The sequence below is a fragment of the Daphnia pulex genome, chromosome 10 (genome assembly GCF_021134715.1).
Source record: "Daphnia pulex isolate KAP4 chromosome 10, ASM2113471v1".
In the NCBI taxonomy this organism is placed as follows: Eukaryota; Metazoa; Arthropoda; class Branchiopoda; order Diplostraca; family Daphniidae; genus Daphnia; species Daphnia pulex.
In genome coordinates, this window is record NC_060026.1 from 1,865,643 (window position 1) to 1,881,768 (window position 16,126).

Genomic DNA, 16,126 nt, shown 5'->3' on the forward strand with positions numbered 1-16,126 from the left:
AAATGGACCATGACAACAACCGGAAATCCCTATAGCTGTATGATAACTTACTCTTGGAGGCAAAGCAATTATGTATTGCAACTCAAAAAAGAAACAAAATTCTATATTAAATGAACGTTTAAACATATTAATTACGTAAAAAATGTGTTAATTGTTGGTGGTGCCGGAAACACAACGTAGAACGAAGGTGACATTTTCCAGCGCCGATTCTAGACAAACGTCCTGTAAAACATTTTGGAATAAAAGAACTTGAGCAAAAATGAAGCAAAGAATGCATACGAAATATTGAATTACCTCAAAAATCCCACTACTGAAGGGTTGTCCGAAATGCTGCCAATCCATGAGCTGATCGACGGTTTTGTGTGATTCTTTCTTTTTGTTGCAAGGAGTGCCAAGCTGACAGTCGCGATCATCGTCTAAATCAAAGTCATAGTCGTCTAATTCAGGAGGAATTGGGCTTACTCCTTTCTGAGTGCACTGGCAACTGATTAGATCATGAGTGTCGCAATCAGTGTCTTCCCTCAGAGTAAACAGGTCCTAAAAACCATTAAAAAAAAATCTTTAGTAAATTCCAGAAAGAACACATGCTAAGGAAGTGGATATAGACCTTGAGTTCTTCTCTAGTGAAATGGCCTTGCGTAGAGTCTCGAGCATCAACGATAGCACCACTCAATCCTTGCTTAAGAATTTGTCGCTGGAAAATTTTTTCTTCAATTGTTCCAGTCGTGAGCAATCTAGTAAGTCAATATTTTAGTTTAAAAAATTAAGTCCATATAATTCATTTCTTGGTTCCATCAAACCTGTAAATTTGTACCGTCCTTTTCTGTCCTTCTCGCCAAATTCGAGCCATCGCTTGCATATCATTTGCTGGGTTCCAATCAATATCATAAAGGATAAGTCGTGATGCTCCGATCAAATTTAAACCTACTCCGCCAGCCTTTGAACTCAATAAAAAAATTCCTAAAGATACCATTTCAATTAATTAAAGTAAAATCCTTCGAAGATAAGAAAAATTACGATCAGCTCCTTGAGGGTCGTTAAATCGATCAACAATTCCCATTCGGGTATTAGTTGGAGTGCTTCCATCTAATCTGACAAAGCTGTATTTCCGCTCAGTGCAAGACTCACCAAAAAGATCTAGCATCTGTAATCACAAGATAATCCTATTGGTATAAAGTCTAAATTGGAAATTAAGAAGCAAAATACCTTTGTCGAGTAGGAAACTAAAATGATTTTCTCTTTGGTATTTTTCATAAGAGAATCTAGAATAGCAAATGTAACTACAAATTTTCCTGATGCATCACGAGATTGGATTTGGGAACTATCCTCTTTGTAATTTTCTTGCCACATTTCTGAGCACTCAAAATCATCGATTTCCGAGTCCTCGTTTTGCTCCTGTAAAAATTGTTTGTTTAATTCAAATTACTTTTAGTTCAAATCACAACTTAAGTGCCTACCTCAGCATGTTTTCTCGTTGCCGCGAATAGTGTGGGATGATTGCACAGTTTGCGCAACGCAAGGATGAATGATAACTGGTCGTTACCAGTCTGTGTTGATGAAAGAATTGAACGGACCGCTGATGAATCCAGCACATTGCGATACAAGTCCACCTATGATGAGCAAACAGAATAACATGTTAAAATTTGACATATGAACTGTAATCTAATGAAGATCATTACTTGAACACATGTTGGTTTACAAAAGATGACGCTTTCTACTTTTGGAGGTAGATGGGCGTTCATGACTTCCTGAGTGCGACGTAAAACAAACTGTGATGTTAAGTGACTTAGCTCGGATGCGCAGCTTTCACCAAGTTCCCGTTGATCCTCATCGCATTCAGGCTGTTGAAGAGCGACGATTGGTTCCTCATAGGTTCGGCGAAATGCTGTTAAAAGAATCATGGAAATAATGGTGTGTTTAGAACCCAACTAGTTTTAAAAAGATTAATTACAAGATAAGCTTCCTAAAATGCCAGGATTGACAAAGTCAGCCAAGGAGAAAAATTCTTTCAAATCATTTTGAACAGGGGTTCCAGTCAACAGGACTTTCCTGTTAGTATCTAGTTGTGAGAGCAGCTATATGAAATAAGACTTTGATTAAACTCTGCTGCAAACTAAAATGCAACTTAAATTACCGATGATGTTTTATTGCCCGCATTCTTTAATCGATGTCCTTCGTCGCAAACAACCATATCAAAATTAATTTGCTGTATTTCATCAAAGCAGCGGACTAGCATTTCATACGACACCACCATGACGGGGGATACAAGATGTTTCAAAAACTCTATCGGTCGATTTTGCTGGAATAAAAAAAAAATGGTTTTGGTTCTTTAAATGCAGGAAAAGAGAAATACCTGATCAGCAGTAAAAACAGTTATCCGCTCTCGACCTAACCAACGACGAAATTCTTTTTCCCAATTTTTGACCAAACTTGACGGTGTAACGATCAAAACACGTTGAATTGTCGGTCGTCCATTATAAGGACCTTGCTGAAGTAAAATCCTGTTCAAAAAGTTAAGGATGAAATAGTAATGAACCACAAAAACAGTATTGATTGTTACCATATGAGAGTGATACATTGCAATGTTTTACCCAGACCCATTTCGTCGGCTAATATAGCTCCGTACATGTTTGGTGTTTTGAAGCCCATCAAACATTCATACATGAAAACCACACCCTCACGCTGATGAGGACGAAGATTCTTGCTAAGCATCGGATCCACAACAACGTCAACGATGACTGTCCCACGTTGCGATTCTTTCCACTATAAGAATCGAATGACTTTATCACTTCAGTGAACAATAACATTAATCGAAACACAAACCTGAATGTCAGTAGGCGGCCGAGGCATGACCAGAGCTGAAGGGTGGTTAGGGTTGTATCTGGGTTTGATTTCGTTCACTCCTTGATTAATCTTGGGTGCTATATGTCCAGCTTTAAGTAGAGGGGGCACAAATTCTTTGTTTGATAGACGAGAACTTGTTTGTGATTTAGTCTCACATGAATTTTGACTAGAACCATGCCCACTCACGCCGGCAGTTTCAACAATTTCATCTTGAATCTTTAAGGAAAACCAATGTAAACTCAACAGAAACAATTTTGTAATTAGTTAAGGAACTTACCAAAACTTCTTTTCCACCAACTTTTAATATCTTTCCGTTTTCGAGCTCTTGAAGTTGCGCAAGTTTGAATCCTGTAGCTCGACCGATTTCTTTTCCCGCCATGTTCTGAATTTCAATTATCTCGTGCAAATGACTAAATGACCAATTACGGAATTCTATGCGATATTAATACCTTAAGAATAACTCCTCTATCTTTCACAACCAGGACAGCTTCTTCTTCCCAATTCTTGTGCTTTTTCGTCGAAGCTTTGCACCAAAATACATTATACTGTCTGCAATAAAATCAGGTCAATACAAGAAATTATTTTAAACAAGAATACAACGAACAAATGACATTGGTATGAATGAACCATATTTTAATTCCATACTTTACAGCTTCCAGTAACGATGGATTCTTCTCAACAAGCACTCGGTGTGAGGCGTTTTCTGCAGAATCTCCGTTTTTCTTGTTATTTCCTAAAAGTTCCAGAACATCTTGTGAACTTCTCAGTTTTTGCAAAGGTGCGCACTGAGATTGATTTATCTGAGGTGAATTTAGGCTTTCGAATTGATAAGAACGATAATTAGAAGGTTTGTATGAATAATTGTTAAAAACATTCATATTACTTCCGCGTTACTTCTTTTTGAGGAGGACGGTAATTTGAAGAAAAAGCGGATTTTACTTCTACTTTTGATTTAATCACAGACGAAATTTGACCCGAACTGGTACCGCTCAAACCGGAAGACTCAACAATTGGGTCCTGGATCTATAATAAAAAGCAAATGTCATTATGAACGTTTCCCATATTACGCAAGGCGACTTACAAGAACTTCTCGACCACCAACTTTCAATACACTCCCATATGCGAGTTCCTCAAGTTGCGCAAGTCTATAACCATTTGCTTTGCCAATTTCTTTTCCTTTCATGTCCTAGAAGAAAAATTAATAGCAGCCTGGTTATGCATTTACTTATCACTATGAATTATGAAAATACCTTTAGAATCACTCCCCTGTCTTTCACAACCAGAACAGCTTCTTCTTCCCAGTTCTTATTTTTCTTCATAGTAGCTTGGCACCAAAATACACTGTACTGTCTTGTTGATTACAGGCAAATAAAAAAGTTGATGAATTAATACACCGCAATGTAACATTAGTAATTAGCTAAGATACATACTTGACACCATCCACTGGTTTCATAACATTCTTTTCAATGAGCAATTGGGGTTCATTATTCTTCATTGGACCCATACTTTTGGGGTTATTTTCCAAAAGTTCCAGAACATCTTGTGAACTTCTTTGTGTGTTAACCTTTTTTGAAGGATCAAAACATGATGCATTGGTAAGGCCACCAATTAACGAAGTTCCTCCAACATTGTCTACATAACAAAAATAATTTTTAACTATGTCATATAACTACCAATGTTAAACCTACCGATCCTTAGACGTTTTGCTGCTGGGGTACCTCCAAGTTGTGATGGAGCAAGTGACCGCCTCATATTCTTTACTTATTCACGTGTTCCTTTGTGCTTTTTTCTCAACAAAATGTAAAAAGGATTCTTTTGTCCATCAACTTTGGAATGTTTATCTGAAACCCTTGTTCCATGTGTAACGGCCGTTGACAGTGTTTTATGGTTTTGGAATTACACCGTTCAAATCAAACAATAGTTGTTTGTTAATTTTCTTTCGTTAACTATTGCCTTGAGTTTATTCGATTGGGTTTATGAGCTTACAGTTCTTTGAAGTCTGTAATTGATTTCCTACTTCTTATTCTTGCATTTCGAAGGCAATGATGTTTTCGACTGCTTTCGCGCTTAGCCAATACATGTTTTCCGGGAAACGGCGAGACATCTATGAATGAAACATAAAACTTGCTCCACATTACTATGCACTTGTAAGGTTTGCAAAAGCCCCCAAAATAAATAAATAAATAAATAAATCATCATATAATTAAATTTCGCAAAATTGAATGCCCAATTCTTTGATTTGTGTAAAAGGTTGAAACACAATCGCTGTTATTCTAACGCAATGCTAAATTTACGCACTTGGCGCGACTTCTAATGTTGTTTTAGTCGTCTCTCGTCTGCCTTTTTAACTTCAAAGCTTTGAATATTTGAATTGAAATAACAGTTGGGATTTTCCTACAGTAGAGTAAAATTTTAGTCGTCTCTCGTCTGCCTTTTTAACTTCAAAGCTTTGAATATTTGAATTGAAATAACAGTTGGGATTTTCCTACAGTAGAGTAAAATCTAAATATTGTTACAGTACAATGACTACCGAATTAACACTAAAATTGGATGATATTCATTTCAATGTGTTGTCGGAAATGGTGTATGAAGAAAACCGATTGAGCACTTTTTTAAAAAATCGACAGTGGCCTTTCTTGGAAGACTGCAATTGCACTCCTGAGAAGGTAAACACACTAACCTTCAATTTCAATTGGAAGATTTGTTGTTTAAGCATTTGTGTATAATAGATGGCTACAGCAGGGTTCTACTGGTGTGGCTCTGAGAGTCAGCCCGATCTAGTGAGGTGTTTTGTTTGTCTTAAAGATTTTGAAGGCTGGGAGCCCAACGATATCCCTAAGTATAAACAAATCAATGCAAGTCTGTTAGTTCAACCATGAATTTAACCATTTCTGTTTTAGGGGTGAACATAAAAGGCTCAGCCCTCAGTGTCCCTATGTTAAGTTGGGAAAGGATGATCAGGAAAATTGTACAGTGAAAGAGATGATGGAGTTGTGTCAAAAAAGTTTAATCAACTTTATCGTGAGTATTCCATACCTGATAGATATGAATGTTTTTACATCATTAAAACTGTGTGTCTTGTTATTGTCTATTTCTACAGGAAAAAGTATTTAACACACAAGTAGAGCAGTATACAAATCTGGCTAAAGAAATTTCCAACAAACTAGAATTTTTGGGGGAAAGTAACATGGATGTATCTGATTAAATTGTTTATAATATATGTCATAAGAATAAAATCCATAATGCTTCTAAGTGATAGATGAGAATGGTATTGTTTTAAAAAATTCAATCTGGAAATCTTTTAATGAGCATTACGAAAATGTTTTTATCAAATTTGAGTTCTTAGTTTGTAAAATACTATACTGCATTTTTTAGTAGTCGGAAAACAGTGAGACAGGGAGTTAAGGCAAATAAATGTGACACAAGATAAAAGTTGTGTTGAGTCAAAAAATTGTCAATCGGTTAAAAAAAATAATAATAAATGATAGGCGTGAAGGGCAACGCTTTCCATATTTGTTAAACGTGACATACTTTGCTGTCAAGTCAAGTCAGCATCCAAAATTTCCAACATAACGCAACGAATTGGGCCGGAAACTTACAGTCGGAGCGAGATATTGAATTTTACCAGCAGAACAAAGGGTCAATGAACAGGACTGTATTACGAATTCAAACCACGCCCGTATGTATAAATATTCTTCTGTCGTGTGTCACATGAATAACAAATCAATCAGTGCGTGTCCTTGGCCACTTACATAAAAGAAACCACTGCTGGACGTCATAAATCAACCAATCCATTTCGTCATCAAGTTGCAAATTATACGCCAACCGGAAAATTCGACAATTCATCACGTTAAATTAGTTTCCTATACTAATGTTTACCCATTACCACTAAGGCGATGAAAATACGATCAAGGTGAAATAAATTTTTTCTCATTGCCTTGCAATCGACATCCTTGGATTTCCTTGTATACTAAACTTGAACACAGAATAAGCAAACACGCGCAATTTTCGCAGTCTCTTAACCCCCATCTCGCGATAAAACATTTTCTGTAGACAGAAGAAACCAGGACACGTTTCCAAAATCTCAAAAGAAAGAAAAAAAAATATCGAGGTTATGAGAAAATATTTCTTCAGAGATTCTAATACCTATCTATCTCTATGTAACCGGTTATTGGGAAGGGTTCGCTAACCAAGCGGCAAATATCAGACGATTTTAGTATTTTATTTACATATGCCCCAAGCCCATCGAATTTTTTAAAAATCCATTTGTATTCTCAAGGACGTTTTATTGTGGCAAATTGAGAACCCCGGGTTTCCTCCCTTTCAAACGTCCAATGGCAATCGTTTTACTAAAAAAACGTATGTCATAATTCCGAGAGATGCGACGCGAGTGATTTCCAGTACGTGATTAGGCGTAACCCAGTTTTCGTGAAACAAGTACGACTGGACGATGATGCCCACAGTTATTCAGAGCAAAAGATTGGAGAAGGATTCGTGCCGCATCGTAAGTCCGGTTTTTCCCCCAATTTCTTTGTGTAACTCCAATAGAGCATTTACAATTGTAAGAGAGACAAGTCATGAATTCGTTCATGAAACGCATCACCTTGCACATTAAATAGGAGGAGTTTCGTGCAAAGCACGCAGCTGTTACAGGTGTGCATTCTAACAATAAAAGCCATGCACAAACAATTCAATAACTGGTCTAGTCTTGCTCAAACAATCTATCTATATGGTTAACGACGACAATCAGTTCAAGTGCAAATGGCTATTTCGTGTTTCGTAAGTGTCAAACTGTTATTTTCTGCTTAGGATTGGCTCATTTTTAAGTTGATTTAGCGCCAGATCTTAGTGAAATGGTATTTACAATGCGAGTCGGCTGCTGTCATAAAAGTTGAACGTTTCATTAGAATGCAGTCGGAGACTCTTAAAATCTCCAGTCACGTTCCTATAGGGGGAATCGAGAGGAAAGTTTAGTAACATTTTACCGTTGAGCTTTACGCGAGGCCAAGTCGAATTAACAGCTTCTAAATTCATCGTGTCAATAACATAAGATCGTGACACGCAGTTCACGCCGAATTCTGGCAGCTTTTTATTTCCTGGAAAAAAATGTTTTTGATTATATTGACCACACACGGAACGATAAACAAAACTCCGCGCGACCCTGGAAAACTTGAAAAATATATTTGCTTGAGGGGGGAAATGAGACAGAGGCCATTGTCGGTAAATTCGTTCGACATTGACTGTGTGCGACCTCTATATTTCAGCTGCTTCTCAGCAAACAAAAGAACAACAAAAACGGGGGATAGGTGAGAGATGGCGCTCAGGTGGGCGGACCTTTCCCTTAGACACATCAGATCTCTTTTCGCTCTCGTTGTGCAAACATCATGTCGGATCCCGAACAGTCAAGCGATTCTAGCTCAAATTCTAGTAGTTCAGGCTCCGACTCATCAAGAAGAGGAGGCGTAAAGAAATTTCGTCTCTCAAGTGAAAAGTCAGCTAGTTTGGCCGACTGGGTCGTATCGGGTTTAGATGACACTCGAGCGAAAAGTGCTAGAGAGGCCTTTAGACCCAAACTAAAGAAGAACGCCGACCTGCTGATCAACCCCAATCTAGATGATGCATTCTACATCCGGCTGAAGGCAGTTAAGTCATCTTCGGCAGCCAAGGTCAACATCGACCCAATCGAGAAAATCTACAGGAACCAAACCTTCAAGATCCTTGACTTAGTCAAGCCCATCATGTTTCTAGCAAGTCGGCTCAAGAAAAAGAAGAAATCCCGAGCCGACGCCAAGGCGGTCAAAACAGCTCTGAAGCTCTGGGCGGTGGTGTACCACGACATCACGAACGCGCGACGCCGCAACATTCTGGCCCAAATCTACCCGCAGAATATTGGACTGCTAGACGACAAAGCTGTCCTGCCAACGGGTGGAGAACACCTCTTCGGTCCGAAGTTCACCCAGGCCCTGGTCGAGCAAGTGAAAACTCTGAACGCTCTCGAAAACGCGGGAGCCCCTCGCGCGCCCGGATCTAAAGGTGGTCATGATCAACGCCAATCGAATCGCGATTTCAGCCACCCCCCTTCATCTTCAGGCGGTCGCTATTCCAATTTTAAAGGATCTCGGTATGTCCAATCTAGTCTCCTTTCCTTTTATGGGTTTTTTCTCTTGGACGCATAGCGCGTTTTTATGTTAAATTGTCAAGACCGGCTTTCGATCGGTGGAATTTGTCAACGGTGGCCCCATATCTACAACTAAATTCTATTTGTGATCCCGTCCAATTATTTGGGAGCGGGTTGGCTCACCAAGTTGAACTTGATTGACTCATACTTGTCGGTCTCAAATTTTTTCCTATTTTTGAAGGCCTTTTGAAATTCCTTCAGTTTAAATGGGGGCGTTTTCTTCGAATTCGTGCCCCCCCTCCTTCGTTTTAAACTCAATGTGATGGGCGTTCACCAGACTAGTAAGGGGAGTGGTAACCTTCCTGCGGAAGAACGACCTTCGCCTCGAACTTTATTGGGATGAGATTTTAATCTTGGCGCACGGGTATAGCAGTGCCCCAGCACACTTCCGTGCTCTTCGGATCCCCTTAGATTCCAAACCGGATGATCATCTGATCAGGTCAAGAGAGCAATTTACGCTTTCGGCACGTTTACAAGAGGCTCGTAGAAGTCCTTCTTGGGTGGTTTCAAAGGCAGATTTTACATCTGGCCGTCCGCTCATTTTTCCCGACGACGGATTTGTCCAGGGCGTCGGATGCATCCTTTTTAAAGAAGGGAGGGGGGCAGTATGAAACGAATAAGGACTAGGAAACTAGCCGAGATTGCCCTAGCAACACCACTGACCTCTCGTCCCTGATAGAGCTAGCAACGGAAATTCCGCTCCTTCTCTTCCCATCCAAGTAGGCTGATCTCCCCGTTGGGGGAGGGTCATCCATTGACAGGAACGAATCCATCTGTTTTATCGCTCGGTGGTTCTCCGGAGTTGTCTGGAAGAACGAACCTTTCCGAAGGAAATTATCGAGCTCATACTGGGAGCAATTCGATCGAATACGCACCCTGCATACCAGTCCGCTGAGGTCGCTTGGAGCAGTTGGTGTAAGCAACGGAACCACAACTCTCTGTTGTCTGGCGTCAAGGAGGTATTAGCTTTTCCTTGTTAATTTTCGTTCCAGCAAGAGCTGCAGCACGGTGGGAAGGAACCCTCCGACAACTATTCGTATGAAAGAGTATTGACGCCTTTTTTAGACGAAATGCCGATTTGGTGGCGCATCCATGTTACACAGTCCAGCAGGGCTCCCACGAGCTCCAATTTTCAGGCGTTGGTAACTGTCGACCATCAGGGGGTCTTATCTTATATCTTATTATATCTGATTATATCTTGCTTTAAAGACACAGTCAATGTCGAACGAATTTACCGACAATTTGTAAATTGTTCGAGCGAGCTTTAGCTCGCGATGAGCAATTTGGATTGTTGGGGGAATGGAGTGAAGACATTGACTGTCTTCTAACCACCCATCCCGCCCACTTCATTCCCGTTATCATTATGTTATTTAACTTGAATTAGGTGCAGCATCCGATTATTGACGGCCCACTAATTCCTCTTTCCTTCTATCTTTTTGCTAGATACAACAATGATAGCCGCAGATCCAATTTCGACCGTGGCTCACCCAATCCCGCCAATAAAGGCGATCAGAACAACAACAACAAATAGGCCATTTGAACCATGGATCACCTTACACATTTTCCGTTAAGCCAGATCCACAGTTTGTTTTTGCTTCCAATTCTGATGTGTCTAAGGGAAAGGTCCGCCCACCTGAGCGCCATCTCTCACCTATCCCCCGTTTTTGTTGTTCTTTTGTTTGCTGAGAAGCAGCTGAAATATAGAGGTCGCACACAGTCAATGTCTTCACTCCATTCCCCCAACAATCCAAATTGCTCATCGCGAGCTAAAGCTCGCTCGAACAATTTACAAATTGTTACCCGCGTTGTTCTTTTTTGCATTCATCTCCCAAGGTTAATTGTAGGCTACCAAGTTGCTCAAGACGTAGGATGATAATGGCCTGTCACTTGAGGGACGGTAATCAACACTGGAGACGGACCAATGATCCAGGCGCAGACAGGTTTCACTCCGAGTTCATCAAGGGGAGAGAGAAGTAAAAAAGACGGGTTTTTTCGGTTAAAAAAGATTCGAAAGGCGGGGAGATGGAAGAATTAGAAGGCAACGGGGGAGAGACCGGCGAAAGAAGGTCGCATTCAGTCGGGCAGAGACCGCCTCGCCAGCAACATCACTGTGCGTATCCAGTTGTTAGCTACTCCCTCTCGTGCTTTTTTTTGTTCACCCAAGCTTGTCAAAAAAAGTGTCAGTGTCCCGGAAAAAAGGCGTGTGAAAAGTCAACATCTTTGTAGCACACAAAGCCGTGAAAACGACCGAATCCGTCAGATTGTCCTTCCAGGTTGCCGAACCCTACGAGGACGATCAAGAAGCTCTCGAGGTGATTCACGCCACTCGTATTTTTTGACTAGACAGCCGTTTACATTATTCTTTTTTTTTTTACTGACTTCATTTCGGAGTCGTAAATGTTTTGTTTATAGCCATCCGGTGCTGGGTAGGGACTATTTTTTAAAAAAAGGCAACGGATGCGTGCCTATACCAAGGTCGCTCGCTCCCTGCTACAAAAGAGAATGAATTAGATTTAACCGGTTTCAATCGAATGTCTTTTTCTTTCCTCTCTCTCTCGCATACAGCACAGTCATCGGCATTTTTACGTTGGGTTTCTGGCATGATGGACTAGTCAAATTTCTAGTTGATGATGCTCCTTTCTCTATATGGCGCCCCCTGCCGAGAATGGGGTCAAGAACAGACGTGTAGAGAGAAGAGTCGACCTCTCAACCTATTAAAAGAAAGAAGAAACGCATTAATCATCCTGCGACTGAAAGGAAAAGAATCAAATGGAGCTTTCTTCCTGCCTTTGGCACTTTTCCTACGTCTCCTTGAATTTTTTAACTATACCTGAACGGTTTTGGTGATCGCACGTCCAGGCACGTGAATATGTGTTGGTCCGTTATTGAACCATGCAGAGATATCACGAAGAGTGAAAGTATGCTGATAGGATCCAAACAAAAAGGGTGTTTTTTTTTTCCAACATTTTCGGGCGCAATTTTCTCTTTTTCGACGATGGGAGGCGCCAAGCTCTCCAGGGAGAGCGTCTAGAGAGAAAATTACAAGACCATCATTCGGTTTTGAAAGGAGAAAATTATCTATTTAATCAGGTGGAGAAAGTCCAAACTTGTTTATTTGTTCTTTCTCCCTCGTATCTCGACTTAAACCCTCCTTAAATCATTTGACAGATACCGTTGTTTTTTTTATCCCTTTCAAGGGAGATTACACCACCCAAAACCCCAAAACACACACACACATAGCCCCTGTTGTTAATTCTCAAATTTTTGGGTCCGTCAAGGGCTTACTGAGCGACGTGTCGACAGAGCAGGGCTCGGCCGTCCATAGCAGCAGCGAGTATCAAAACCACCGCCACCGTCGATTCCTTGTCATATTCGTTACAACCATGGGTTTGGCAGGAGTCGCTGTCGCCATTGTATTGGCGACCGTCTACGGAAGTGCTTTCACCGATGCAAAACCTTCGGCAAGACAGCAGGAAGGTTTTACTTTGGAAGAAGTACTCAGCGGAAAGTTTTACGCCGAATCGTTCAACGGAACATGGATTTCAGGTTCTTAACTATTGTTTGAACTCGTTTGTTACTTAAAGCTTATCGGCATCTATTTTAAACGCGCAGACAGCGAATTCGGCTACCGAACGGCGCAATATGGAATCAACGTTTACGACGTCAAAACTTCCACGGCAACTGTGATGGTGAAACCCGAAATTGTGGTAAGTGTTTTTTAATTTGCAGGAAATGTCGAACAACAATTGTTACGTTAAACGCAATCTGTTGTACCCGCTAGGCGCAATTGGGGGCAATTACGTACAAGTTTTCACACGATCGAAAATATGTCCTCTACAGTTTCGACATAAAATCGGTAAGATTTCCCTTTCTTCCCCACTTAACGATTACGTAATAATAACTCAGACCTTAATGATGACGAAATTTTGCACGTCCGCAGTCTTACCGGTATTCCAGCTTGGCTCGCTATTCCATCATCGACTTGGAAAAGGAAATCGTGTATCCACTGAGACCTGTTCCGAACGAGCCCCAGCCGCAAATGCGTTACGCCACCTGGAACAAAAAAGAAAACAACATAATTTACGTTTACAACAACGATATCTATTTCCGGCAGATGCCCGACTCGACAATAGCTGATGTTCGTCTCACCAACGATGGTGAACACGAGGCCATCTTCAATGGCGTCCCTGATTGGGTTTATGAAGGTTAGTCATTCAGCTTTTCCTTTTTAAAAGTCGTGATGAAACTAATTGGCTCTTTTTTTGTGAAACGGTAGAGGAAGTATTGAGCCAAGATAACGCTATCTGGATTGCCAACAGTGGCGCTCGCATGGTTTTTGCCTCTTTTGATGATCGCCAAGTTGACCATATGGAGTTTTCCGTTTATGGTGAGCCCGGATCAGTGCAAGACCAGTATCCGGTTACCAATGCCATCCGCTATCCTAAGGTAAGATCGGATCGTTCCTCCCTATTTTGTCCATTATGTTGAGTCAAGGGCAAAACACTGTCCAGAGAAAAAATGAGGAAACGAAGCGACAGAAAAATAGATTTTATCACGTCCTTACCAATATGCTCGACATGTTCAGCCCGGCCGACCCAATCCAAAAGTGGCCATTTGGAGCATCGATCTGCAGAAGGATGAATCCGCCCAAACTGGATCGCATTTCAGCAAAGGTCTCATTCCGATTCCCGAAGAGTTCAGGCAAAAGTTAGTTGCAAAGTTGAATTTCTGCGGGATAACCGGAGCTTATGGGATGGAAACGGCATTTTTTCTTAACACACATATCACATATTCAAGCTTGTGTTTAATTGAACATTGATTTTTGGTTAATTGCCTCGCACTTTTTAATGGAATGGTTGAGGGGTGATGGTTTTTTTTATAACTCTTTTGGTTTTCGCTATCTCTAATTCACGCAGGCCGGACGCACCAATCCCACCGTAACTCTTTCGGTGATGGATATATCCCAGACTTCTGTGACTATCAAAACGCTGAATCCGCCAGAAAGACTGCAGACCATGTTAGTGGAGAGACACTGAACTTTCTAACAAAACTTGCACGACGTTTTTTAAAAACTGCATCTGACAAATTTTAATTAGACGTACTGATATGATTTGGTTTTATTTCCTCCGCCAATTAGGGATCACTATTTTACGACTGTAGCTTGGGCCACAGACGATGAGGTCATGATTGCCTGGCTCAATCGTCACCAGAACGTCTCCCTGCTCTCGTTTTGCAACATTACCGGTGGAATCTGCCAAACAGTAAACGTTAAACATTATTGATTGGAAATTTGTGTTAATCGTTGATTGGACTAACAGGAATACGAAATTAGCGAACCCAAAGGATGGGTCGATCAATATTCACCTCCCAAGTTCTCCGCCAACGGACGCAATTTCCTCATCATCCTACCAGTTGATCAGTTGAATGATGTGGGCAATTTCAAACATTTGGTCCTCTATGACCGTGACACCAAACAATCACGCGCACTTTCCAGCGGGCGCTGGGAGGTTACCGAAATCCTTGGCTGGGATGAACCCAACCACCTAGCGTAAAATGCAAATGCGTTTCACACGTCGTAACACTGACTTGAACAAAAAATATGGGTTATTTGAATTTTTAGGTACTTTATTGGAACGGCAGTTGATAAGCCAGCAGTTCGTCACATGTACAAAGTGAGCACTGGAGCTGTGGGTGACGTAGTATGCGTCACTTGTGGCACCCTGAATGCCGATTCGAAGGAATGTACATACAACACCATCGAGTTTAGTACCGACATGGGATATTACGTTCACGGTTGCGATGGCCCAAATGCCCCTAGGTCTGTCATCAAAGAGGCAGCTGTAAGTACAATTTTGATTGTTTTTGTTGATATAAAATAGTTTCATTCACTGTCGTTATACCATTTCGGATGTACAGACGGATAGAGAGGTTTTCCTGGTCACCAATAACGATGTTCTCCGTGACAGACTTGCACAAAAGTCTATGCCAAGACCGTTGACCATGCAGGTGCCGCTGGACGGTAACTACTTCGCCCAAGTGAAACTGTTGTTGCCTCCGTCACTCAATAGAAACAGGGCTTCTCAGTATCCTATGCTTGTCTATGTGTAAGTTTTTATCATTTAAATTTACCTTGAATATGTTAATAGTAATTCTATGCACTCACAGGTACGGTGGCCCGAGTTCGCAACAAGTCTCTGATCGCTATCGAGTTGATTGGGGCTATCATCTCTCAACCTCGAGAGGTGTAATTTACGCTTTGATTGACGGAAGAGGATCCGGCTTCCAGGGAGACAAGATGCTGCACGAAATTTACCGCAAAATGGGCACTGTTGAAATTCAAGATCAAATTAAAGTTGCAAAGTAAATTCAGTCACTTAACAATCATGCTATGGCTATCTGAAAACTTTTCTAATCACAATTTTGTGCATTAGATTCTTGAAGGAAAATTTACCTTTTGTCGATGGAAACAAAACTGCCATTTGGGGGTGGAGTTATGGTGGTTACGCCACAGCTTCAGCACTAGCTCAAGACACAGAGGGTGTATTCAAGTGTGGAATGTCAGTAGCACCAGTCACCAATTGGATCTATTATGGTATGAGTTTGAAAATATTTGAATTGTTAAAATAATCATTCAATACTTTGCTCTCTAGATTCTATCTATACTGAAAGATACATGGGTCTTCCTACTGCGGAAGACAATTTAAAGGCTTACGAAGATGGTGATGTTTGCAAATATCCTGAGAACTTTAGAGGAAAACAGTTTTACTTGATTCATGGAACAGCAGATGATAACGTCCACTATCAACAATCACTTCAGTTGGCCAAGTCTTTAGAGGGAGCTGATGTCTTGTTCCGGCAACAGAGTTACACAGATGAAAACCACAGCATTAACACATTTAAGAAACATCTTTATCATTCCTTGGGAACATTCCTGATGACTGATTGCTTTGATATTGAAAATGAAGTGTGGGGTTGATTTGTTTTCATTTTTTTCATTTTTTAATTCCGAGCAATAATGTCGTTTATCATCGGGTAAACTGCTCTAATTTTGTTTGTACAATCAAAGCATAATACACAAACCTGGAGATTCCACACGATAAATAC

At 40.8% G+C, this 16,126-nt stretch overlaps 4 protein-coding genes and 1 long non-coding RNA gene across 8 annotated transcripts; 3 read left to right on the top strand and 2 right to left on the bottom strand.

The window, feature by feature from the left end:
• Positions 1 to 53: 53 nt before the first annotated feature.
• Positions 54 to 5,664, bottom strand: LOC124206189 (DNA repair and recombination protein RAD54B-like). The gene is made up of 22 exons (XM_046603895.1): positions 5,525 to 5,664; positions 4,533 to 4,948; positions 4,275 to 4,476; positions 4,095 to 4,194; positions 3,926 to 4,030; positions 3,728 to 3,867; positions 3,490 to 3,660; positions 3,294 to 3,393; positions 3,122 to 3,226; positions 2,824 to 3,060; positions 2,561 to 2,763; positions 2,354 to 2,501; positions 2,135 to 2,299; positions 1,952 to 2,075; positions 1,680 to 1,885; positions 1,458 to 1,610; positions 1,207 to 1,395; positions 1,018 to 1,144; positions 801 to 960; positions 608 to 734; positions 295 to 537; positions 54 to 222 (listed from the first exon to the last, which is right to left on the bottom strand). The coding sequence occupies exons 2-22, from the start codon at positions 4,594 to 4,596 to the stop codon at positions 148 to 150; spliced, it is 3,144 nt and encodes a 1,047-aa protein (XP_046459851.1). The 5' UTR covers positions 4,597 to 4,948; positions 5,525 to 5,664; the 3' UTR covers positions 54 to 147.
• Positions 5,173 to 6,102, top strand: LOC124206210 (baculoviral IAP repeat-containing protein 5-like). The gene is made up of 4 exons (XM_046603918.1): positions 5,173 to 5,510; positions 5,574 to 5,683; positions 5,745 to 5,865; positions 5,945 to 6,102. The coding sequence occupies exons 1-4, from the start codon at positions 5,367 to 5,369 to the stop codon at positions 6,047 to 6,049; spliced, it is 480 nt and encodes a 159-aa protein (XP_046459874.1). The 5' UTR covers positions 5,173 to 5,366; the 3' UTR covers positions 6,050 to 6,102.
• Positions 6,103 to 7,217: 1,115 nt separating this feature from the next.
• LOC124206190 (venom dipeptidyl peptidase 4-like) lies at positions 7,218 to 16,123 on the top strand. 4 transcript variants are annotated; one of them, XM_046603896.1, is made up of 14 exons: positions 7,218 to 7,348; positions 12,301 to 12,568; positions 12,635 to 12,729; positions 12,804 to 12,878; positions 12,963 to 13,227; positions 13,299 to 13,468; positions 13,608 to 13,729; positions 14,160 to 14,283; positions 14,341 to 14,570; positions 14,643 to 14,862; positions 14,939 to 15,126; positions 15,188 to 15,382; positions 15,454 to 15,614; positions 15,673 to 16,123. In XM_046603896.1, exons 1-14 carry the CDS (start codon positions 7,295 to 7,297, stop codon positions 15,996 to 15,998), a joined length of 2,493 nt encoding a protein of 830 aa, XP_046459852.1. In that variant the 5' UTR covers positions 7,218 to 7,294; the 3' UTR covers positions 15,999 to 16,123. The 4 variants fall into 4 exon arrangements, with proteins under 4 accessions (XP_046459852.1, XP_046459854.1, XP_046459855.1 ...); XM_046603898.1 differs by lacking the exon at positions 13,608 to 13,729 and adding an exon at positions 13,939 to 14,039; XM_046603899.1 differs by lacking the exon at positions 7,218 to 7,348 and adding an exon at positions 7,552 to 7,623.
• On the top strand, positions 8,203 to 10,743 carry LOC124206203. The gene is made up of 2 exons (XM_046603912.1): positions 8,203 to 8,965; positions 10,466 to 10,743. The coding sequence occupies exons 1-2, from the start codon at positions 8,229 to 8,231 to the stop codon at positions 10,551 to 10,553; spliced, it is 825 nt and encodes a 274-aa protein (XP_046459868.1). The 5' UTR covers positions 8,203 to 8,228; the 3' UTR covers positions 10,554 to 10,743.
• On the bottom strand, positions 11,544 to 13,726 carry LOC124206233. The gene is made up of 3 exons (XR_006879642.1): positions 13,587 to 13,726; positions 11,853 to 13,525; positions 11,544 to 11,733 (listed from the first exon to the last, which is right to left on the bottom strand). It is a non-coding gene; the product is annotated as an uncharacterized LOC124206233 (long non-coding RNA).
• Positions 16,124 to 16,126: the final 3 nt, after the last annotated feature.